Source organism: Ovis canadensis, chromosome 6 (genome assembly GCF_042477335.2).
Source record: "Ovis canadensis isolate MfBH-ARS-UI-01 breed Bighorn chromosome 6, ARS-UI_OviCan_v2, whole genome shotgun sequence".
In the NCBI taxonomy this organism is placed as follows: domain Eukaryota; kingdom Metazoa; phylum Chordata; class Mammalia; order Artiodactyla; family Bovidae; genus Ovis; species Ovis canadensis.
Genome location: NC_091250.1, coordinates 74,482,719 through 74,508,979, shown reverse-complemented (window position 1 = coordinate 74,508,979; position 26,261 = coordinate 74,482,719). Strand labels below are relative to the sequence as shown.

Sequence of the window (26,261 nt, the reverse complement as noted above, 5' to 3'; positions counted from 1 at the left end):
AAGGAGGAGTGCCAGGGGCTCTTAAAAGACTTAAAGTAAGTGGCTCTGTCTTCCTTAACCTTACCCCCAGACCCTGTTCCCTTTTAAAGATAACAAGTCCAATTTGTTTTTGGTTGATTCCTTTCAGCAAAAAGTTTTTAAAAGCACATTCTTATATATATGTGTCCCAGATCTGGCTTCACCATAGACAGTGGGGTCTCAGCTCAGCAGATGGTGGTGGAGGCTGTGTGTGCTGCTGGGATTCTGGTGTTTGTTCTCCCCGGCTGATGGCCCTTGGCTCAACACCTTGCTTTGCAATGCCCTTCGCCAAAGGGAACAAGCTCCCTCAAGACTATACTGTAGGGACTGGTCAGTGAGGGAGCTGGTGATATAAAATCCTGGCCCTGTGCATTAACAGGGGACATCTCTGAAGAGTCACCCCAACTCCCAAGCTTCCTATGGGATGGGCTGCAACTGCACCATTGTTCATCTTCTCCTGAAGCCCTGTTCTTTTTCATTTTTTTTTAAGAATCCTTTTTATTTATTTATTATTTTGGTTGTGCTGGGTCGTCGTTGCTCAAGGGCGTTTCTCTAGCTGCGGCAAGTGGGACCTGCTCCTTGGTTGCAGAGCTCAAGTTTCTCTCTGTGGCGGCTTCTCTCGTTGACACGGGCTCAGTAGCTGTGGCTTGTGGGCTTTAGAGCACAATGGTTGTGGCGCACAGGTTTAGTTGCTCCGTGGCAAGTAGGATCTTCCCAGACCAGGGATCGAACTCTTGTCTCCTGCATTGGCAGGAGCCACCAGGGAAGCCCCTAAAGCCCAGTCCTGCTTTCCCAGTCCTTCATTGTCTTTGCAAGGCTTGCTCCTGAGAGCCCTTCCCAGTAAAACTCCAGTACGCTCATTCCTGCCTCAGTCTCTGCCCTGAGTACCCCACCTGGGCCACTGACCTACCTCATTCTCTTTAATGGTTATGTAGAATATTCCACAGAATGACTCTGTCATGTTTCACATTCTCTGTGCATGGATACATGAGTAGCTTCTGGTTTTTCTTATATTCCTGATGAACTCCCTCACCTCTTTCAGGTCTTTGCTCAAATATCACCTCATTAAGATCTACCCCTCACCACTCTTTAACCTGTACTCCTGACTTTATATTTTTCAAAGACGTCCCCCTTTATAACCCTCTATATAATTTTCCTACTCAGTATGTGCACTGCTTATTGTCCGCATCCTTCCACTAGTCAGTAAACTCTTACTTGCTCACTACTTTATCTCAAGCGTCTAGAATACTGCCTGGCATGGTAACTATTTGATGAGTATATTCCATATTGAACATCTTTACACATTTATCTTAATAAACTTTTGTAAAGAGTCAACACTGGGGCTGCTGGATAGAAGGCTCATGGATTTAGGATTTCATCAGTAGTGCTAATTGCTCTTCTAAGGGTTGCACCAATTTCTACTCTTCTTCAGGTGAATTTTGGAAACAGAACAATTTAAAAGTATTGACTGCCTTTCAGACTCTACTAGCAATGAATTCAAGATATTATAAAAAGTTGTGAGAAGTAGCTGTTGAGAAAAACACACAGATGGTGTTGCTGCACTCAACATAAGTAAGCTTCATGGCAGTAAAAAGTGGAGCCAGTCCATCTTCCTTTCAGGAAAGTCTTCTCTCTCCATTATGCTGGTTGATGTCCAGTCTGTAATCATGTACTCACTTCTCTTTGGGTTCAAAATTGACAAAAAGAGCTTCTGAACTCACAGTGTTTGCTTCACCACCACACAGGAATTCATTAATCCCTGGGCCCTAGTCATAGTTTGAAAGGATTGTGAACAAACTCCAAGCACTAATCCTATTATCTTTTGTATTGATATTTGAGAATTTTCACATCCTCAGCAATATCACCTTTAAAAACGAATCCATGTGATATTGAGAGTGAAATACCTAGTAAAGGGTTCTTACTGTAGCGTCATTCTGACAAGTTTGCCGTTCTCTGTGATAAACACTGTCATTATTTCTGACAGTGCTGGTAGAAGATGTTCATTAAAATGTGCAGAAGGAAAACATCATGTAACTCTTGAGTGTGTAGGGAAGGAGAACAATGATAACTTTGAAAAGGTAAATATACAGATCAGCTCTCCCTTGCCCTTCTCAGGTACCCTAGCATAGAGGTGTTGGGACTCATAAAACTGTCAAAACTAGAATTTTAAATAAACAGGTGGGCCTTCTGTAGTATCTGGAAATAAGTTGCTCTATTCTACTACAGAATTTTTACCTTGGCATATTTGTATATGTCTCAGCATTGTCGACTTTCATTTTGGTTACTAGTCTATCACTTGGCAATATATTCTACACATAAATCAAGTCTCTACGGTGCTTGTGGGAAATCACATCTGTTTCTCACAATAGTACTTTGAAATTATCATTAAAATCCTTTTATTCTTTTTTTTTTTTTTACATTTTCCTTCTGCCTCTGTTTTCTGCCTGGATCTTAAATAATAACCATTTTTATTGCATTTTATGAACTCATCCAAAGGCATGGGTGGCAGCTGATCAAGTCTTGTTAGAATGTAATTAATAGTGTGGCTGTAAATGAAACCAACACAGGAGTTATGGCCTCTCCAAAAACAATTGTTGGCTGAGAGATGTCTGATTTTATATAAGCATTGGGAAGGTTGCTTTTTCATTTCCTTGTAATCTTGGGGGTCAAAGTAGTGAGTCAAAAGATAAAATATAAAAACACAGTGTAGAAAAAGTCAATTTTCTATATTTTTCTACTCAGCACAGTGGTTATAAATATCTTTCTCTTGCTGCATAGAACCACAGTCTATGGAATCATTATATTTCAAAAGTCGGAGGGAATCTTAGAATTTCTCAAGTCGTTCCACACACACTTTTCCAAGGAAGGAAGCTGAGCCTATAGAGGCTCAGGGCATAGTGTAGCTAGTTAGTGACACTTCTTTGTGATCACAAGTTAGTGGCAGCCGGGATCAGGGCTCTCAGGTTTTATGAGTCCTGATACAATGTGTATTCCAGGAGAGAACCACCTCTAAATCTTTCCATTCTTCAATTACTCTCTTGCCAGCTCTTAAACAGTTCTAACAATTGTGCCTGCAGTTTTTCAACAACTCTAACAGTACTGGTTTCTATTTGTAATGCTCAATCGACAGCTCTGAATTTCATTAGGGACTTTGTGTCTTGTACAGTTTTCTCTGCTACTGGAATTACCCTGAGGGTAACATCAGGTTTCTGAGTACCAATCAATTGCAATAGAAGGTGTGGTTATTTTCTTCCTTTATTTTCCAGCGGCGATTTATAAACCTTCAAGAGCCTGTCGGCTGTTCTGAGTGCTCTGTTTTCCAGGAAGTTTCTTTGCCCTGTGATAATAAACTTAATGCTGCAAAGCCCGTTATTGCATGTGCATAACGGAAGGCCTGCCTCGCTTGCCTGTCTTAATCCAAAGGTTGCAGCTCAAGATAGACCACAGTTTAGGACAGTGTCTATAAATTCCTCAAGCTTCTGTAAGAAGGTGGTTGAATCCTATTTTAACCGACCCTCTATTTCAGGCTGTGAGCCTGACTGACACTTCTCCACTTGTGGGACACATGATCCCTGTTACCTTTGGGGAGTCAAATTACCAATCACCTCCACTGCCTGTTTCCAGCCTTAGAACCTACGACTTCAGCCTTCCCTCATGCTACAAGTTTTAGTTCTCCACCAGGTCCACAAAAATACTTATCTCATCTTAAAGTATACATTGCTATCATTTTAGCCACTATTACTTTGTAAAGTTACAGCCCGTCTTAATCAGAAATCCCCAAAATATACCTTGTGAATGAGTTAGGGATGGTATTCAACTATCACTATTGCATTTATCTGGGTTGTGATGACCAGTGATGATGAACACAGTCTCTACTTCTCTAAAGATGGCTCCAGTTTGTCCAATGGGACTCTTAGAGTGAGTATCGATATTTCAAAATTTCTTTGCTCTCCCTCATATGCCCTTTGGTTGTTGTGGGTACAAACAAGAGAAAATGCCAAGATTAAAATGCTTTTCAAAATTCTAGCATGCAGCTAGAGCCATTAAAAAATATTAAGATTCTGGAATTGGTGGTTTAACTGTTAAGGATTTCAAATAGAAAAGGGAGGTGTGGTAGGTAGAACTGAGAGACCACTCCCAAGATTCTTACCCCTGGCAGATACACCCATGACTCCCCACCACCACCAATTTGAGGGTGGTTGTTGTTGTTTAGTCACTAAGTCATATCTGACTCTTTGCAACCCTGTGAACTCCAGGCTCCTCTGTCCTCCACCATCTCCCAGAGTTTTCTCAAATTCATGTCCACTGAGTCAGTGGTACCATCCAACCATCTCATCCTCTGCCACCCCCTTCTCCTTTTGCCTTCAATTTCTCCCAACATCAGGGTCTTTTCCAATGAATCGGCTCTTTGCATCAGGAGGCCAAAATATTAGAGCTTCAGCTTCAGCACCGGTCCTTTCCATTAATATTCAGGGTTGATTTCCTTTATGATTGACTGGTTTGACCTTGCTGTCCAAAGGACTCTCAAGAGTCTTCTCCAGCACAATTTGAAAGCATTCATTCTTCAGCGCTCAGTCTTCTTTATGATCCAACTCTCCCATTCTAAAAGGAAATTGCAACCCATTCCAGTATTCTTGCCTGGAGAATCCCATGGACAGAGGAGCCTGGTGGGCTACCCAGTCCATATGGTCGCAGAGTTGGACACAACTGAAGTGACTTCGCATTAGCACTGGAAAAACCATATCTTTGAGGATACTGACCTTCGTTGACAAAGTGATATCTCTACTTTTTAATATGCTGTCTAGGTTTGTCATAGTTTTCCTTCTAGGGAGCAAGAGTCTTTTAATTTGAGAGTGATCAGGATTGTGAATATGATGGGATTCACTCCCACAATTCAATTCAATTCAGTCGCTCAGTGGTGTCTGACTCTTTGTGACCCCCATGGGCTGCCAATGCAGTAGCTTCAGGAGATGTCAGTTCAATCCCTGGGTCAGGAAGCTCTGGACACCATTATAACTGGAAGCACCCAAAACATTATACTGTTTTATGACATAAAGCATGAAGAGAGTGGTATAACTTGGTGATCAAGTAATATACTGTTCCAGACATCACAATTTCAAAAACTTTTAGACTCCACATTTTTAGTTTTGGTTCAGAAAGCATGCCAGTCCTGAGTACTGTCAGTGGCAAGATCCATTTGGGAGTCACTAAAAGCTCAAACATTTTCCCTAGAAAGCAAGATGCTTGCAGTGCCTGTCCTTACTCTAATAAGAGACTCTGTCCTGTTCAGAAAACAAAACAGGCTCCTCTACTTTAATCTGACTAGTTTTTTCCATCTGCTTGTGTATTGGGTTGGTCAAAAAGTTCGTTTGTGTCTTTGGCCAACCCAAAGTATCCACAGTATACCTGGCCCTTCAATTAGCAAAAGAAAAAAAATCTACTTTTCAGGCTCTCAGCAGAGAGCAATGTTTATTTGATCACCATCTATCTACTCCTTGCCACAGCTCTCCAGGCATGGAATTAGGAGAATGCAATGAATCCATTCTTCCAGGCATCTAAATTCTGTCCAATTAGATACCTGCCCCTTCAACGGTCTGTGACCACGGTTCATTGGAGTAAGGCCAGAGACTACTGATTTTAGGAGTAACCGTGAATTGGACCAATTCATGGCCCATCACAAGATCCTCATGCCACAGACCATAGGAGAACACCTGAGTCAGACGACCTGAAAGCGGTGTTACCTGTGACTTCCTATGTTCTGCCTGTCACTCTCCACCCTCAAGACGAAATGTGGAGGCTAGGTCATCTGAGACATGTTCATGTTATATCTTCAGTGTCCATGAAGAGTATACACAAGAGATGGTCACATGAAGAATAACTGACAAATCTTCACTGATGAGGACACAGTCAGTATGTTTTCTCTTTGTGTAAGAGCCAATGCAGGATATTTCTCCCAAAACTTCATACAAGGAAAATCACGGTATGTAAACATGCTGTCTTGTTCTATCATCCAGTGAGAAAGATAATCTACTGGCGGCCAAAATCACGGTATCTAAATAAGCTGTGCTGTGCTGTGCTGAGTCGCTCATCATATCCAACTCTTTGCAACCCCGTGGACTGTAGCCCGCCAGGCTCCTCTGTCCATGGGGATTCTCCAGGCAAGACTACTAGAGTGTGTTGCCATGCCCTCCTCCAGGGGAATCTTCCCAACACAGGGTTTGAACCCAGGTCTCCTGCATTGCAGGTGGACTCTTTACCATCTGAGCAGCCAGGGAAGCCCAAGAATACTAGAGTGGGTAGCCTGTCTCTTCTACCGGGGGAATTCCCTGACCCTGGAGTTGAACTGGGGTCTCCTGCATTACAGCAGATTCTTTACCAGCTGAGTCACCTGGGAAGCCCCTAAATAAGGTAAGTCTTGTTTTATCATTCAACAAAAAAGATAACCTACTGGCAGGCAAGCATCTCAGAGTTAAGGTCAGTGTTCAATTATAGAAACTCTCTTAGCCTTGATCTGTATCTTCTTCCTACCTGCATCTTTTCCTATTTGTATTTCAATATGCTGTGATAAGTGCCTTTTTAGAGTAGCCTATTTGTATATTTTAAAACGTTCAAGTGGATGACAAACGAAGCTTTAAGAATATATTATTAAAAAAAAAAAGAATATATTATAAAAGCCCCAATCTTATATTCTAAGATGCAATGTAATAAAATGGTTAAAAGCCATACTGTGCGGTTCAAAGCCCAATTCAGCTACTCTTGATTTTGGATAAAGTTTAACCTCTCTGTGATTCAGCTTTCTTATCTCTAAAATGGAGGAAATAAGAGTACCTCCTAATAGGGTTATTTTGAAGAATAAATGTATTAATATACAGGAAGCACTTAGTAAACACTAAAAACAATTTTCTCTTATTATCCCATGTGTGTGTGCGTGTGTGTGTATGTGTATGTGCTCAGGCCCTCAGTTATGCCCATCTCTCTGCAGCCTGTCAGGCTCCTCTGTCCATGGAATTTTCCAGGCAAGAATACAGGAGTGGGTTGCCATTTCCTCCTCCAGGGCATCTTCCCTACCTAGGGATTGAACCCACGTCTCCTGTGTCTCCTGACTTGGCAGGTGGATTCTTTACCACTGCATCACCTGGGAATCCCAAATATCTCATGAGGTAATGTTAAACTCTATCAGTACATGGTATGATCAAAATGTCATATCCTATTTGGCCCCTGAACTTTATCCATTCAAATGCAATGTATAATGCTTACCTACTGTGGCAGATGCTGACGAGAGCAGAGATTTGCCCCAGGAGCCCCAGCCTGCCCATCCCCCTCCACGTGGAGAGGAATCCACAGTCTGTAAAAAACCAGATTAGCCACAAGGTCAGCAATTCGTTTATCCCTGAATGGGAAAATATCCATTCGTTTGAAACACAGAGAAGGTTAAACAAATCACCAACAACCATATCTCACTGGATTATAGTTTATAAGGACCATAAAAGGATATACCAATCCACGCTGCAATGTGTACTTTGGAATCAAACTGATGTGCAGTGGTGTTGGCATCTGAGGGCTTAGCTTAAAGTGAGAAGGGAATTTGATGTCAACCAAGACCCAAATCTCCCATTATCTGGAAGACAGTGACAGGGCTATGGACGGGAGGGGAAGATTTAATACCTTAGGGCACAGAGTGACTTGAAAAACTCCAAAACAACCTTGACTCATGCCATTTTTTTCCCCCAGAACTAGAAAAAAAAGGTGCTCTTCAAGGTAGATAGAGTTAACTTTCAAATCTCTGGGGTGGTAGGAGGAGCTTTGGCATGGATGGTAGCAGGCAAGCTGTCTACAAAAGCATCAATAAACTTGCAGATGGGGAGCAGCAACAGGAAGCCTTTGAGGTAGACAACTTTAAAGGTGTCACTCCACTCACAATGACCCCTGGAACTGTATCTCTCACTGTCGGTGGGCACAGTTGATTCAAATTCGTTTTCCTACGTATTTGGATTGGGACACAGATTCTTGTTCAGCTTGAATAGAAGATCCACCATGCAGACTAAGAATTAAGAGAAAGCAGAGTGAGCAGAATGAAGGAGATTAGCTAAGGGAAGCTGTCTGGCTTCAGATAGTTTCTCAACCCCTGGTTCCTGTCTCTCTTCAAAGCCCTGTGGCATTACTACCTTTGGGTTCTCTGTGATTCCAGCACAGTGTTTCTCTCTTTCTCTCAATATTTTTGTTCACTGATATATCCACAGAGCATAGAAGAGTTCATGGCATATAATGAATGCTTTTTTATTTATTCAATTTAGCTGTTGAATAAATGACTGAAATTCATCGATTTTCTTAGGTGTGCAATAGTTTCCGTAACTTGTGACCAATACATCCTGACTCAAAAAAAAAAAAAAAGAACCACCCCTCTCCCTTAATATCCAGGAATACATTTCACTAAATACATTTTATAAAAGAATTACAGTGATTTCATTGCAAGAAAAGAAACGAAGAAGTTAAGGAGGAAGTGAAAAATTTCTACAGAGTTTGTAGATTCTATAACTTTTGACCCAAGGCTGGTCCATCATCCTCCCCAACTACCTTCCCCCTGCAGTCTTCCACCCTTTCAGATAAGAGCAGCCAAGTGAAACAGCTTTGACCAATGAGATATAAATGAGAAAGGGTTCACTTTCATGATAAATTATACAGTTACAGCTGGTGACAACCCTCCCCTCTCCTTTTATCCTGCTCTGAATGTGAACCTGGTGCTTGAAACTGAAGCAGCCAATTTTGCTGCCTTAAGGGACAGGCCAGGGAATCACACTGGTTCTGGCCCTGGTGGGCTACTAAACAAATATGAGTTATTGCCTATCTCCATTCTGTTAAATGAGAAAAAAAAATCACTATTTTGTAAGCCATTATATGTTAAGTTTTAGTTGAGCTTTCCTGATGGCTCAGATGGTAAAGAATCTGCCTGCAATGCAGATTTGATCCCAAATGCTATTCCTAACTGATTCACTTAGTTACTGTCAAACACCATCCATCAGTGTAGACTACCAGTTAAGTGTAAACATTATGGAATTAAATTGCTTGGGTTTGACTCTAGGCTCTACCATTTTGGACAAGTTAATTACTCAAGTCTTTTAAAGTCATCATCGACATTACAAAATGCAGCCAGGAGTATAAGAACCAATAACCTCACAGGTTTATTGTGAAAATTAAAATAATTCACATAAAGCTGTGAGCATAGTGCTAAGTGAAGTCGCTTCAATCGTGTCCGACTCTTTGTGACCCCATGGACTGTAGCCCACCAGGCTACTCCTTCCATGGGATTTTCCAGGCAAGAATACTGGAATGGGTTGCCATTTCCTTCTAACACACAATAAATACTCTAGAAATGTTAACTGTTAATAATAAGAATAATTGACTACAGTTTTAACACTAAGAAGCAAAAAGCTATGAAAGTTGGCTGACATTTTTTTTTCTGTTTGGAAACAATGAGAAGCTTGTTAATGTGAATGGAAATACTCAAGATTCATGACAGTCTGCGTTCATTTTTGGTGTCTACATTGATTTACTTCACTTGAGCAATGAAGCCAGTGGCAATTTTATACCATGATGAAGACAGATGTAAGTTGGTGATTAATATAATTCTTTCATGGGATAAATCACTACCTCTGTGATTAGGGAAAGTTAATACACTTAAGGGTGACAGCTTCTGACTCAAATTTACAATACTTAATATGCTCTGACAGCTGGTAATTGACTAGCAAATGGAAATAAATGTTAAATGAGTCTAGAACTTTTTGCAGTGTAAGTGACTACTTCAATTGCGTTATTAATAAAGCTTCTTTGACATTGAGCTGTGACTTCTTGATCAGCTACAAAGAATGGCAAAACTCAAATAACAAAATGTGTACATTTAACATAAAAACCATATAAACTGTTTGACACGGATTGTAAATATATCCAGTGGAGTACTGTCTCCACTTTAAGCGGCTTTAATGTCACATGCTTATGAGACTATAAAGTAAGCAGCATGGATCTACTCAGGTATCCCATTTTCATATAAGAAAAATTTAAAGCTTTTTCCTCATCCTCACCCATGTAACTCCCACCTCCTTTAACAGACAACTTTACATCCTAATCCATAGAGAAAATAGAAGCCATCTGATAAGAACTCTATCAACTTCCTGCCCACCCCCTCAAACTCTCAGAAGAATGAGAGTCATATTGTAACAGCAAATCAGACTTGGCTTGATCAGGAGGGATCTCCAAAACTCAACTGGAGATTATTGATACATCTATAAGTGTTGTGTGCACCGAAGAAGATGAAAAGAGTGCAAGATTTTATCAAGTTCAAAGTTCTTTAAATAGAAAAGACATTTACATATTGGGTATTCCATTTAAAGGTCTTTATCATTAAATAGAAAATTCATTTATTTATTTTTAAGTTATTAAGTAGAAAAATATGCATACATCTTAGAATTCCATTAAATTCAAAGGTTTTCAGCACTTAAGATAGAAAATATATGTACCTCTTTTAAAAGATAAAGACCAACCTGATAGTCCTATCTCCTTTACTAGATTAAGATTTAGAGACTATGTATATAGCTTTGGTCTTGGGATATGGACAGTAGAAGTTGTGAGACCAAACCCTCTTTAAGTTTTGTAACTCATGACACAGTTGTTCTAAGGAGGGGGTCAGTGTGACATTTGGGAGGATGTAAATTGCTCGGATGCCTGCACCTCTGTTAAAATATTTGCTAAAAAATGGCCTCAGTTGTTCCCAAGGAACTTTCTTTCTTGGTTTGAATGCACCATTCAACTCCAGGGAGATTTAAAATTAAGTATAGAAAGGTTTTAAAGCATGAAAGGCATACAATTAATCACTTTGTGCATATTTCTTCTTTTCTGTACTACTGATGCTTAAAGGAGTTTGAGCGATTATAGTGACAATGTTTTGAAAATCAATTAAAAATGAATAATTGAATTATCAGACTTCTGATTTTTAAGTTGAAATGTATCTAAATATATGCATAATGTTTGAAACCAAGTGGGCCTTAGGAAGCATCACTATGAACAAAGCTAGCGGAGGTGATGGAATTCCAGTTAAGCTATTTCAAATCCTAAAAGATGATGCTGTGAAGGTGCTGCACTCAATATGCCAGCAAATTTGGAAAACTCAGCAGGAGCCACAGGACTGGAAAAGGTCAGTTTTCATTCCAATCCCAAAGAAAGGCAATGCCAAAGAATGTTCAAACTACTGCACAACTACACTCATCTCACATGGTAGTAAAGTCATGCTCAAAATTATCCAAGCCAGGCTTCAACAGTAGGTGAGCCATAAACTTCCAGATGTTCAAGTTGGTTTTAGAAAAGGCAGAGGAACCAGAGATCAAATTGCCAACATCTGCTGATCATTGAAAAAGCAAGAGTGCCAGAAAAACATCTACTTCTGCTTTATTGACTATGCCAAAGCCTTTGCCTGTGTGGATCACAATAAACTGTGGAAAATTCTTAAAAAGATGGGAATACCAGACTACTTTACTTGCCTCCTGAGAAATCTGTATGCAAGTCAAGAAGCAACAGTTAAAACTGGACATGGAACAACAGACTGGTTCCAAACCAGGAAAGAAGTATGTCAAGGCTGCGACTGTCACCCTGCTTATTTAACTTATATGCAGAGCACATTATGAGAAGCACTGGGCTGGATGAAGCACAAGCTGGAATCAAGATTGCTGGGAGAAATATCAGTAACCTCAGATATGCAGATGATACCACCCTTATGGCAGAAAGTGAAGAAGAACTAAAGAGCCTCTTGATGAAAGTGAAAGAGGAGAGTGAAAAAGTTGTCTTAAAACTCAGCATTCAGAAAACTAAGATCATGGCATGCAGTCCCATCACTTCATGGGAAATAGATGGGGAAATAATGGAAACAATGACAGACTTTATTTTGGGGTCTCCAAAATCACTGCAGATGGTGATTGCAAGCCATGAAATTAAAAGATGCTTGCTCTTTGGAAGAAAAACTATGACCAACCTAGACAGCATATTAAAAAGCAGAGACATTAATTTGCCATTAATTTGTCCACCTAGTCAAATCTATGGTTTTTTCAGTAGTCATGTATGGATGCGAGAGTTGGATTATAAAGAAAGCTGAGAGCCAAAGAATTGATGCTTTTGAACTGTGGTGTTCAAGAAGACTTGAGAGTCCCTTGGACAGCAAGGAGATCAAACCAGTCAATCCTAAAAGAAATCAGTCCAGAATATTCACTAGAAGGACTGATGCTGAAGCTGAAACTCCAATACTTTGGCCCTGATGTGAAGAACTGACTCATTGGAAAAGACCCTGATGCTAGAAAAGATTGAAGGCAGGAGGAGAAGGGGATGACAGAGGATGAGATGGTTGGATGGCATCACCGACTCGATGGACATAAGTTTGTGTAAGCTCCGGGAGTTGGTGATGGACAGAAAAGCCTGGCATGCTGCAATCCACGAGGTTGCAAAGAGTTGGACATGACTGAGTGACTGAACTGAACTGATGGAACCTAAGGGGTCATTAGGTCCACTCTATAAGATTTATAACAATTCTTAAGTACTCAGCAAGATTTTGTTTAAGTAGGTAAATGAGGTACTTAAAAAGTAGACAGAGTATATTAAATTTATAGATGTAGTTAAAAAATATTTGACCATGTTTAAGCTGGCATAAAGGACCAAGCATTTATCAAAAGCCCCTTGAAAGTGAGTGTTCAATTATGCGAGACTTCTAAATAGAGTAAGATTTGTGAGATGAATACTATGGAGAATCGACATTTTGATTCTATAACCTTAATAAATTGAATACTAATTGTTCAAACCAAGTTGAAAGTCTGAGTAGTGTTTTTTATGGACAGAACACTGGCCTATATCAAAACCCCATTTCAACACAAGTCTAACTTTACTGCACCCCCCACTCACAATTACTTCTTTCCCTTCTATTGTAACGGAAGTGGTATCTTCCTCTTGGTTGTAATTATCACCTCCATCTGATCTCCTCTGGGCGTGGGAAGGTTGATTTTCCCTTTTCTTCTGGCTTTTCAACCTTTCTCTACTGGCTGCTTCCCACATTTAATTATGCGCACCATTCTCCATCTTAAAACCAGCAAATGAAAATCAGGATGACAAAATGTTTTTGGTTTTTTTTCCCAACTTGTCTGGTTTCTGTTCCATGTCTTTCTTTCTTCTTTATCTCTTAAAAAAGCTGCCTACCTTCTGAATCCACTCCCCTCCCCACCCCACAGTGACCCTTCCACGGTCACTGTTTCATGAAACCATCCTTATCAAGATCACAAGGGCTCTCTCTGGGTCAGAGCTATGGATTCATTATAGTCACTTTATTTCTTGACTTCTCAGTAGCACCAGAAGCTTAACCACTTTTCCATCCTTAGAAGACTCTGTTCTCATGACCTGGCTTCCATGCCCTATCTTCTTACTCTTGCTTTTTTTTTTGTCCATCCCTTATCATGATGATTTCTGTTTACTTTAAAAAGTTTCCACACATATTGTGGGAGCTCCTTAAGTTGCAACCCAACTGCTTCAAGCATTCCAATAAAGTACACATAGTCCAGGTGGTCAGCTGGCATGCTAATCAGGAAAGCCATACTCCAGAGGCAGCTATAATGAGCACTTGTATTATTCACATCTCTACTAACATCTGAGGCTTTGCAAGTTAGCGTACTGAATTACAGAAATGGGCTTTCACTGGTAAACATGTTAGACTGGTAACTAGCATTCTGACTATCTGAAAGGGGTTCTAGATTGTGAAATTAAAGGTGTTCAACACTAGTTGGTGGTTAAATATATTTGAGAGCCTTTTCCTACCTTTACATGAAGAAGGTAAAAGAAAGGATTTTACCCTCTTCTAAGTGGTCTTCTATTCATCTCTGAACTCTGGAGAATTCTGGTTTCTCAATGCCAAGTATGAAGGATGAAATCTCTGCTCCTAGATTTCTAGGCATTTGCCTTGAAGGAACCTTTCACTTGGAGTAATGGTCAAGGCACGTAAAAGGTCAGATCAATGGAACATTCTCAAGTCTACATGCGCTTTCATGAACTATTTTAAACATTTTTGTTAATTAATGCTTAATTAAAAAATGTCAGTGTGGTATAACATGATTTGAAATTTAATTTATAGAATGAACTTTACTGGCAACTACAAGTTGGTGATGGACAGGGAGGCCTGGCGTGCTGCAATTCACGGGGTCGCAAAGAGTCAGACACGACTGAGTGACTGACCTGAACTGAACAGAACAATCTATCAAAGAGACTCTAAGAGGTGGGCATGACCAAATTGACTTAGAAACATAGACTTCAGGGCCAGGTCTTGGCCTCTGATTTTATTTATTTATATACAACACCTGGGCAATCTGACCCACTCCCATTAACACCCAATGGCTGCTGCTGCTAAGTCACCTCAGTCATGTCCAACTCTGTGCGACCCCAGAGACAGGAGCCCACCAGGCTCCCCCGTCCCTGGGATTCTCCAGGCAAGAACACTAGAGTGGGTTGCCATTTCCTTCTTCAATGCATGAAAGTGAAAAGTGAAAGTGAAGTCACTCAGTCGTGTTCGACTCCTAGTGACCCCATGGACTGCAGCCTACCAGGCTCCTCCGTCCATGGGATTTGCCAGGCAAGAGTACTGGAGTGGGTTACACCCAATGGCTAATGGTCTCCAAAATCTCTCCCCACCACCTCCCCTGGGCTTCAGACCACTGTAATCAACTATCCACAAAATATCTTCACATGGATGTCTCATGGTATGTCCAATACTGAGCTCACCATGTTCTCAATCTCATCTGATTCCTCAACTAGTTCTTCTGTGTACTAATATTAGTGATTCCCAAACACTGGTCCACAGTCTGACTGTAAGAGTATTACCTGGGGGAATTTACTAAAAATATGGTGTCTTAGCTTCCATTGTGATCTTTTAAAGAATAAGAACCTTTCAGGGTAGATCCCAGGAATCTAAACTTCTAACAAACTTCCCAGGTGATTATAACATACCACCAGATTTATGAAGCACTGCCCAATACAACTGAGCTTCCAAGGTGGCACAGTGGTAAAGAATCTGTCTGCCAATGCAGGAACCACAGGTTTGATCCCTGGGTCAGGAAGATCCCCTGGAGGAGGAAATGGCACCTCACTCTAGTATTCTTGCCTGGGAAATCCCATGGACAGAGAAGCCTGATACAGTCCATGGGGTTGCAAAGAGTCAGACATGACTGAGAGACTAAGCATGCATACACACATCCAATACAACCAAAAGGTAGCAGCTACCATCTGGTTGCTCAAGTGAAAAATCAGATGTCTTCACGTGGAGAGTGATAAAAAGAGAAACACTCCAATAGAACTGGGGCAAACTCTACTCACTCATTTAAGAGGCAAAAATCTGTCATCAGCAGATCTTGGCCTATGTGCTCTCATCTTTGTCTTTGCTGATAGCAATTTTACTGTTCTTAAGCACCCTACTTTTCCTTTTCTAGGGAGAGAACTGGTGAGTGGTAGTCTGTGTTTTCCTTTGAGTACTTTGAGTGGTAACATGCATCCTTTACCTTCTTCATGACTGGCTTTTTAATGCACTGGTATAGGACAGTAGGGATGAAATTTTTTTTACTCCGGGTAATATTTCCTGATGCTAAGAATTTAGGGAAATTTGAACTAGATTAGATCTTTTAGGGGCTGATCGACTAGCACATGGGCTTTCCTCATAGCTCAGATGGTAAAGAATCTGCCTGCAATGCGGGAGACCTGGGTTTGATTCCTGTGTCAGGAAGATTCCCTGGAGAAGGGACTGGTTACCTACTCCAGTATCCTTGCCAGGAATCTCCATGGACAGAGGAGTCTGGCAGGCTACAGTCCATGGGGTTGCAAAGAGTCAGACACGACTGAGTGACTTTAAGAGAGGGAGAGACTAGTGCATAATAAGGCCCCACAAGATTTCTGCAAATAAATGTCATTCCAACCTAGTACCCATGACAAATATCTCTGAACCAAAGATGGGGACTTCACCAACTCCTTACAGTTGATTTGGGTGCTCCATCTCAGGCTTCCTTGTGCCGGCCTATCTAGTCTATATCTAGTACGCTAAGACATACTATGAAGTGAAGTGTTAGTCGCTCAGCTGTGTCCAAATCTTTGTGACCCCACGAACTGTAGCCCACCAGGCTTCTCTGTCCATGCGATTCTCCAGGCAAGAATACTGGAATGGATTGCCATTCTCTTCTCCAGAGGATCTTCTCGACCCAGGGATAGAACCTGGGTCTCCTGCATTGCAGGCAGATTCTTTACTGTTTGAGCTACAGGGAAATCCAAGACATACTATAATTGCTTTTATATAACACTTCCTTCCCCAACTAGATGGGAGGCATCCTAAAGATAGTTATACTACCCAGCTTCTGGAGAATAATACATGGTGTCATGAGGTTGGTAAAGATTTAGACTCTAGTCCAACCTCCTAAGTTCAAGGGGGGCTGGGGACCATCTCTTATGGAGGTTGTGGTGTGAATTCCTAAAAGAAGCCTTAGCTCAGTGGTTTCTGAGTCTGTACATCAGAATGGATGACAAAGAGAAGGGGCCCTAAAGACAGAGATAACTTCTCTGAGTGTATCAACTGTGATGGTGTGACCCTTCAAAGAAGACATGCCAGATGAGTAGCTGGCAGAACCACTGGCCCCAGAGTGCCTCCTGGGGTCACACCATCCTGCCTGCCAAGTGATGGCTGCCATGCTGACTCAGGCAAAGGGGAAGCTAATAAGCTAAAATAATAATTTTAAGCAGACCAAGACCCAAAGTAACTAGATACCACTTATAGAAAAAATATATACATTTAAACCCATTATCACAAAACCTAGTGTGTCCTAGAAGAAACGACTTCCTCAATGACTATTCTGCCAGGTTTTTTAAAAAACAGGCGTTTCCCCTTAGAAACTTTCTTTTAAGAGGTAATGAGATTCTCTTAAACTCAAATACATCTAGGCCCAGACAGGCTTTTGAACTTTTCCTGAAGGACCTGTCATTCCTCAGCAGGCCTGTGTTCAAGATCCAACCAACCAACGTACAAATGAACTTTTGATTCAAGACTTTTTGCAAAAAAAAAAGAAAGGAAAAGAAATTTTTTTTTTTTTTTGCAGAATTCATTCTCTTCTGGATCAACAGAAAAATGGTTGTTTTCATCACCGCAAAACAACTTCCTGTAAGTGTGCAATGAAGAACAAATAAAATAGAGCAAATGAAGAATGCTTGAAGATGAAGCACCCAACTGAATTCTAATATTAACTTAAGACAAAAGGATAAGTTGCTGAGAGAGAGAGAGAAGAATCCCCTTTTCTAGTAATTATTAAGAAGAAACTATATCTGCACCTAGTTAGAAGGTTTAAACGTAACCTGGGTGAAAGAGACATGCTTTCCTCTCAAGGCCCTTCCAGCCACCTGTCTTAGCTTTCTGTCTTCTTAGAACCAACATGCTCACAGGAATTCCTCCCACATCCTGCTTCTACCTGAGTTCCCAATGCAACGACCACCACCACCCCGCCCTCCACCCTCCACACATACACAGAGCCACGGCTCTAACTCTGTGGCCAGTCTCTGAATTTCCATTCAGATACTTTGTGAAGCTTCATGATAAGGAAATGCTCCCCTTTTCACAGCTATCAGTAGGGGAGGGGAGGTGCCGGGAGGGGACTATCTGTCTGCCAGTTAGCTTTCTCTCTCTCTGTAGCATTAAGGAGGTTTACAAAGTGCTCTCAAAAGAATTCATTCGATTTGCTCGAAATGTAAGAAGATGGATATGTAGGAGCATCCTGACTTTTTATTTTGCTATCTTTATTAGCAAACTTGTTATAACTTTTTGAAGTCTGAAACTGGAATGTATAATCTAGCCTTCATGAACACACATATCTTGACTCAATGAAACTTTTATAGCTTCTTTGAATCATCTTCGGTCAGAATGTCATGGTTAAGATATATTTTTTTAATGTACAAAAGTATATATTAATAGTAGCAGTTACAATAACAATTGGGAACCAATGTGCCCCAGTAGAAAGACAGCATGGAGGGAAAATAGGTTCCAAAGTCAGGCACACAGGTAAATACAGGTATAGGGCATATCCTATTGGTTATGTTTCTGTGGAGAATTCAGACTAATATCCACCCTGTCATCATTCTTTCTTTCTTCCCCACTCCCAATTATTTCTCAAAGCTCTCTCAGTGGTTGAAATGTTTAGCTAGAGTTGAGACCCTTTGATCTAGGGATTCTTAATCCCTCAGGGGGTCCATGGATGGCTTTAAAGTGTCTGTGATATCATGGAACTCATAAACAAAATTTTGCATGTATGTTTACATAACTGATCCAAACTCCCAGCTGGTCCTCAGATCCCTTCCATGACATTCAGCAGAATGATCATTTGTTTTTGTTTAAACATCTCCAGTGATGGGAAAACCCTTCCTTTCATCTCATCTTAGAACAATTCTGAGGGTCGATTTGAGGAAACTGAGGCCCAAGAAGTCTACTTTTGAGTAAAATAATCACAAAACATTAGTCAGAAGGATACCTCCTGGTCTTCATGGGCAAATTCTTCATTTTACAGAGAAAAAACTGAAGCACAAAGAAATTTGGTGTCCTGCCCAAACTAAGAGAGTTAATGATAGATGGGGGATGAAAATCCAGCCCTCGAACTCCCCACTTAGCCTGCCTCCCTCACTGCTTGCAGCAGAGTCACCTCAAGGAGGGGCCGTGTGGGGCACACTTCGGGAGAGCAGGGCCGATCCCCCTACACTGTAGCATCCTTCTAGAAGGCAGGTTTGGAGGAGAGTGGTCCATTTCCTCAAGTACTGCAGAGTGCCTCCCTACCCCTTCCGGTCCCCACGTGGATGGAGGGAAAGGTGTCAGGAAAACCCAGCCTGGTCATACTGATGTGGAATGCAGTAGTGACATGGAGATACTGGCCTGACTTATCCCCCAGAGAGCCAGGTGCAGGCGCTGAAGTGAAGCACAAAGGTGTTCCGCTGCTGGTCTCCAGAAGGTGGTATGTGATGATAAAAGAGGAATCTGAAGGTTTCAGATCTTCAGAGTGGATTTGTAAATATGCAGTAAAATTTAAGTGATGTTAAAGAAGCATTAACTTGTTTAGGGGGGAATTAGGTTCGTTAATAATTTGGACTCGTTATATTCAATATTACAATATCGCTCACTTACTGAGTAGCTTAATATCTTACTGGGTTGCTTAAGATCTCTGAGCCTGATTATCTCATCTATAACTTGGGGTTAATAATATCCAGCTTAGAATCTCAAGGAACTGTTGTATGGAGTGAATTACTTAATATATAGAGTAGTTAGGAGAGTGTCCAATAATTTGGTGGTGGTTATTGTTAATAAAAATACAATCAACAAAATGAAAATATTAAAATGACCAATTATTCTCATATAAACCTTTTCTCACCAAACAATATATTTCTGATGACAGAGGTAATGTCATAGTGTATACTGAATTCCCAATTTCTAACCTCACAGCTTGGCACAAATCTATGCCCATGGTAGGTATCAGTAAGAACTTAGTCAAATGAACCACTCCTACCGGATCACTGTGTTCTTTCAGGGGTATTTCAGATCCAGGTTCTGCCTCGAGGCTCACGGCATCAACACACTCAGCGAGGGCATCCTCAGTCACTTCTCCGTTGAGGGGCAGCTCCATGGTGCCAAGGTCTTTGGGCTCCTCAGCGAGTCCAGTGTCAGCAGTCTCTGCACCCTGAACAGCCTCATTTTCGTGCACATCTCTTCTGGGATTCGCTGGCGTTAGCTCATTTGAAATTGCAGCTGAATCACAGCGCACTTCTGCATCTTTGGGTAAAGTATCACTGTTGGGCTTGTTGGTAATTTCTTCTTTGTCTCCAGAGGCTAACATGTCATCGCCATTGTCAGACATTTTAATATCTGTTAACATGATTACAAACAAACAACTTACTCTTTATCTCAATTATTAAATTTTAATTCAAAGCCCTGAATAATTAAATCTGGTGGAGGTAAGCTTTTTTCTACCAAGAAGAAACTTTATGTAACCTCTGTGTAGGCCGAATAATGGCCCGCCAAAATATCAACGTCATAATCCTTAGAATGTGACTTGGCTTCCTATGCAGTGAGGTCCTTATATCTTTATTTTAGACTAATGAAATTATCAGGCTCCCCAGGTGGCTCAGTGGTCAAGAATCTGCCTGCAATGCAGAAGATGCAGGAGACACAGTTTCCATCCATGTTCACCTTGTGAATGTTACTTTATATGGCCAAAAGGACTTTGAAGACATCATTAAGAATCTTGGATTACCTGCATGGGTCTTAACTGAAATCTCAAGTGTCCTTATCAGAGCAAGACAGGGAAATCTGACTGCAAAGAAGAAAAGGCAATGTGATGACAGAAGCAAAGACTGGAGTGATGCACTCTGAAGATGAAGGAACAGACCACAAGCCAAGGAACACAGGGGGCCACTAGATGTTGAAAAAGTCAAGGAAAACATTCTCCCCTCAGACTCTAGAACTGTAAGGGAATACGTTTGTATTGCTATAAATCACTACGTTGGTTGTACTTTGTTGCAGTAGCAATAGGGACTAATACAGACCTACAGGGCTATCTTTAAACTTTCACGGATCTTTCACCTGGCATGAGGAAATATGCATATAGGAACTAAGAGTATTATCTGTATCTGTGAAAGTATTTACTTCATATGACTTAAATTTGTAGCCATAATAAGAATAAGCATGGAAAATACCTGAGAACTTATTTTAACATGCTTGACATTTAGTATTGCAATTTGGTCAGAAATTCAAAATGAAAAAAACATACATACACAGAAGTGTGCCTTGTTGGGTACCAGCCCATGAAGGTCTGAGCTTTCTTTGGTCAATAGTTTAGATGGGGAAACACAAGGATGAAATGGAATAAAAAAGTGACATATTAAGCCAAATGAGGAATGGAGCCATTACAAAATAACATACAAAACAGAAACCTCTTTATGAAGTTTGTGAGTTATCGCTACCATGTACAACAGTGCAGTTCAATAGAACTTTCAGTGATGATGAAATGTTCTGTATTCATGATGGCAAATATGGTAGCTAATAGTCACATATGGCTATCAAATACTTGAAATATGGCTGGTGCAACGGAGGAACTAATTTTTAAATTTAATTTTAAATAATTTTAACTTAAATTTATATAGACATGTGTGGCTAGTGGCTACCTTATTGGATAACATATATTCAGAAGGATAGTTCAAGATGATAATTTCCTTGTATGTGTTTGTGTGTGTGTGTGTGTATGTTCAGTTGAATCAGTCATGTCAACTCTTTGCAACCCTATGGACTACAGCCTACCATGCTCCTCTGTCCATGGGATTCTCCAGGCAAGAATATTGGAGTGGGTTGTCATGCCTTCCTCCTGGGGATCTTCCTGACCAGGAATTGAACTCCTGCATTGCAGGCAGATTCTTTATCACTGAACCACCTGGGAAGCCTGATAATTTCATTAGTCTAAAAAAAAGATAATGACCTCACTATATAGGACACCAAGTTGCAGGCTAATCAGTGGGTATTTTTATTGACCTGAGTGTTTGCCAACTGGTCAAATCTCTGGTCACTGTTAAAAGCACAGTATGTGGGAAGCCATTTCACATACTGGCCCTGTGATGACAGTGGCCAACCTGCAATTCACGTGCACATGCCAACTGTCTTGACCCTTCAAACAGTTGTTCCTTAAAACTGTCTAGCTATTTTCTCTCTCCCTTGGTGAATCTTGTTCCTTTCTCACAGTTTTACACACTTCTATGCTATGACTCTCAAATACCTACCTCCATTCCACAGACAGAAAGAAAACTAGTGGCTTCTAGTGGCTGTCTGCAATGAGGGAGACCCGGGTTCGATCCCTGGGTCGGGAAGATCCCCTGGAGAAGGAAATGGCAACCCACTCCAGTATTCTTGGCTGGAGAATCTCATGGACAGAGGAGCCTGGTGGGCTACAGTCCACGGGGTCACAAAGAGTCGAACACGGCTGAGCGACTTCACTTTCACTTTCAGTGGCTGAAGGGAGGGGGGATGAGTAATCACTGCTAATGGATGTGGATTTCTTTTGCGGGCGACGAAAATGTCCTAAAACTGAATAGTGGTAATGGCTATACAATTCTGCGAATATATTACATTCAGAAAAGACTGTCAGGTGGCTGTTGGTTCAGTATGTTGTTTTAACGTATTTAAGGCCCATTTAGAGTAACCGTCTCCTCTATATTTTGTTCCTCCTAACTGGATATAATTTTTCTTCCTCTGAACTCTCAGAGCACTTTGCATCTATCTCAGTTCGGATGGTTACAATCATCTTTGATTAGAGTCGTTTGAGTGTTATCCTAATATGCTGTAAATACTATGAAGATAAGAATCTTCCTTATTTTGTCTTCATATTTTATACAGCCCTTAACATGGTTTCTTGAACACTGCAGGAAACTCAACAAACATGTGTATTGAGTTATATTAATATTTTTGGAAAGATTTAAAATTACAGTGTAATTTGAAATGAAAGTAAGCAGCAAATGCCTTTACCTCATTCGCTTACTCAGGAGCTATCTTACAGCAAGTGATTTCAAATGACCCATATTGTCTTTCCTCTGTTCCTTCACCTACAAGATAACTGGGTTAGAATGTCTCTTTTTAAACAAAAATACTTGAATTCTCTGATAACACAACTATAAACAAGTCTGCAGATGGGAAAGGCAAAGAATGCATCCTCCCCTTTGGCTGATACATTAAGTTTCAGGTATTCAAGGTTGGAGATGGTCTGTCAGTAAGTATAGTCTCTGCCTAGTTAAAGTAGTAAAGAGTGATTCTGGCTACCCTAGAGAAAAGGGATTGTTACTGTGGTTTATGCGAGAGGGATGAGATTGAGGGAGGGTAATTGAAAAGCTATTGTCACTTGGAAGCTTATCAAATTTTTGTGAAAACCAGTCAGGACTGGCCTGGACAGAGGTTGGCAAACTACAGCCAGGTGCCTAAATTTGCCTCCCCTCTGTTTTGGTAAATAAAGTTTTATTGGAACACAGACATGCTCACTTGTTTATATAACCTCTGTGGGTTCTCTAGTACAACAGCAGAGGTGAAGAGTGGCGAGAGAGACCACATGGCCCCCCAAATTGCAAAGCCTAAAATAGTTACTGTCTGGCCCTGTATAGAAAATGTTTGCTGACCCATGGTCTAGGACATTCCTTCACTGCCATGGCCTAGAGTTCTCCTAATTTACCCTTATCCTCACCTGGGTCCTAGGGGTACAACCATAAGGAGATTGAGCACATACTTGGACATCACTTATATTCCCCTTTTTGTGTTCATCAACATTTAGTCAAAGGCACTGTCTGATCTTTTAATTTCTTTGTAAGATAATTTGAAAAACCTTATTATTAATCTGGATTATTAAGAAGTTCCAAACTGTTTCACTTCTCTATCAGCAGGAACATGAGAATAAACCTGGTTATAATAAATATTTATGGGTGAATAAAAAGCATTAGAAACATTTTGTATCTGCCTCACCTTAAATTGTTGTGATACTGTTCCTAGTGTTAAAATATTTCAGCACATACTATGGAACATCTACATGGATTAGTTGTATTTTATGCTCTGGGGGTGGCTGGTTAACATTTTAAATGTCCTATTAAGGAATATAGTTTTCAAGGTCTTTAGTTACCATTTCAGATTCTGTAATGGACTGTTCACCTCGTGAGAGGGTTCAACCATCCCTCTCTCTGAACACTATTTATCAGGGGGTACTATTAAAAGCTTCCCCAGTGGCTCAGATGGCAAAGAATCTGCTGCAATGCAGGAGACCCAGGTTCGAACCCAGGGTTGGGAAGGTTCCCTGGAGAAGGGAATGCCTACCCACTCCAGGTTTCTTGCCTGGAGAATCCATGGACAGAGGACCGTGGCGGGCTACAGTCCATGGGGTCACATGACTGAGCAACTAACACAATACATTATTAAAAGTATTTTTCACTGATAAAATGGAAATGGTGGAGCTACCGAGCTTTGCCGTAGATTTTTTCTAGTTCTACTCATTGCAGAAGTCCATCAAAGCCTGATTACAAGGTTCGCTGAGTCCTGCCTCCAGAGCGGTCCTCACCCAAGGACTAAAAGACAGAGCCAGAACTTCATCAACTGACAAGAACAAGCTGTATATTTGAGCCTGGTTGCTAACCTACATGGGAGTGTGTGGCAGAACTCCTGAGACTGGATTCTGGTTCTATCAGTTGCACAGAGGAGCCTACCACTCTCACCCATCTCTGACGGCCAAACTGCCTTAGGTCAGGTCACCTCAACTGTGGGAAAATGACCACAACAAAACCTCTCTTCCCTGTGGCTACTCTGTATCCAATTATCAACATGAAGACATTTCTTCAGAAATACACGTGACATTCAGCTGTAAGGAGTTGAACCAATACTGTCAGGACACATTTATGGACAATTTATTTCAGGAAGACTATATTTTTACATCTTTCCAAATCATCAAAATGGTCGGCCCTACTTTAACTTCTAATCGTATGTGAACTTTTCTACCTGTTACAAGTCCATATTTTCCCTGAATCTAAACCAAAAAAACAAAGCTTCCTCCAAATCTTTTTTATTCTGGTAGACCGTGGTCTACTCTGGATGTTATGACAGGAGAGAGGTAGTCATTTTTAAAACAGTGCCCTTCCACCTGAAGTCATTATAAACTGTGTGTTCTAAGACACAGCTGTTCCTATGTAGGGACTGTTGGTGGCTGGGATGCACGCTGTGTGTCCTGGGTTGGCCCCCATCTCTGCCTGGGTGCCCCAGAAGCAGTCGGATTTAAACTTGCCCTGATTTATGGTTTGGACTGTTGACCATTACAGCCGTGTCCTGTGGCTTTGATGCTAGGGAGCCTCAACCCACAGAAACAAGGAATTTTCTTCAGTAAACTCCAAGAAGAGGAAGAGTGGCATATAAAGAAGCCTTTGTGGGCTGGGAATATAAGTTAGTTTTTCATGAGTCAATTCATGCATCACCTAAAATGCTCCCAGAGCTATGCTAGGTATTGGAGCAACAATTTCATGGCTCCAAAAATAAGTTTAAAATGGAAGACATCCTTCAGAAAATGAATAATCTGTTTCCATCTGATTCCTGGTCAGTGAAGGTCCAGGAAGCTACTGCATCTAACACAGAATGGTTAAATGATGATTTAAAACAGCACATCACAGCAAGTAAAGAAGTGCCTGAACTAGACTGATCTCATACAAGGGAGAACCTTGAAAGAGGCTTTGACAGTCATTAAGGCCTGATGGGAAAGGAGTGTATGCAAGTGCTAGGAATGAATCTAGACATGCAGAACGGATGCTGTGCGGATGGGCCAAGAGCCACACGGAGGAATATCAAGGGATGGGAGGGATGGATGCTGAGGTGGAAAGAATTGTGCTCTGATCTCTCTATCCCTCTGCAGGTGTACAGCCCACTCATTCTCATTGGGCTTCCTTACTTCCTCCTCTGGAGAGTAAGGGTGGTGGACATACCGATCTGCATACTTTGTTCCCGCGCACCAGACTGCAGGACTGGGACCAGCCCGTGATGACAGAGAAAAATAAGGACAAGATAGAGAGTGTTTCATCAGTCTAAATTTATTCAATGTAAAGGACTGCCTTCATCTTGCAAGTTTAACCTTCATGCTTTTCTTGGTATTAAAACATCTTTCATTTTATGAAATAGTATTGGAGTGCATGGATTTGTTAAATGGTCTCACTTGGCAAAATAAGGAGTTGGTAATACAATACCCTGTGTGAGATCACTGCCTCCAAATTTAAAAAGTGTCAGTCAGTGAAAGACCAGGAACAAAAACTGGATGACAGGATCTTAACCAGGTTGTAAGAGTTCCAGCGGTACTTGACAAGTATGTGTACCCAGAGCCCAGACTCTTTTTCCTCCAGTCTGGCTTCCACACGTCTGCCAGGTAACTTTATGAAACACAAATAAGGACCTGTTTAAAAAACAGGAGGTTTAAACACCTTTGCATGGCATCTGGGGCCCCTCACAGTCCAGCTCCACTTTCTCTATCAGCCTCCTGGAACTCTCAACTCAACAGACAGCACATTTTCCATCACTGCCCAGGCAGCTCATAAACATCTCCATCTTTGCTTATGCTGGGTTTTCTGACCAGGATGCCCTGCCTCCAACTGCCTGGCAAAGTCCTGTTTTTTTT

The 26,261-nt window shown here is 41.1% G+C and overlaps 1 protein-coding gene across 4 annotated transcripts in view; it reads right to left on the bottom strand.

Moving 5' to 3' along the window:
- The window catches only part of FAM114A1 (family with sequence similarity 114 member A1), a 70,664-nt gene that overhangs the window by 42,420 nt on the left and 1,983 nt on the right, over positions 1 to 26,261 (bottom strand). For 2 of the 4 annotated variants that reach the window (XM_069593891.1, XM_069593893.1), the window contains exons 2-4: positions 22,607 to 22,683; positions 19,605 to 19,960; positions 7,276 to 7,363 (exon numbers count right to left, since the gene is read on the bottom strand). In XM_069593891.1, the coding sequence (XP_069449992.1) occupies positions 7,276 to 7,363; positions 19,605 to 19,952 (436 nt within the window). In that variant the 5' untranslated portion in view covers positions 19,953 to 19,960; positions 22,607 to 22,683. The remainder of the gene's footprint in view (positions 1 to 7,275; positions 7,364 to 19,604; positions 19,961 to 22,606; positions 22,684 to 26,261) is intronic. The other 2 variants (XM_069593892.1, XM_069593890.1) reach the window with 1 other exon arrangement.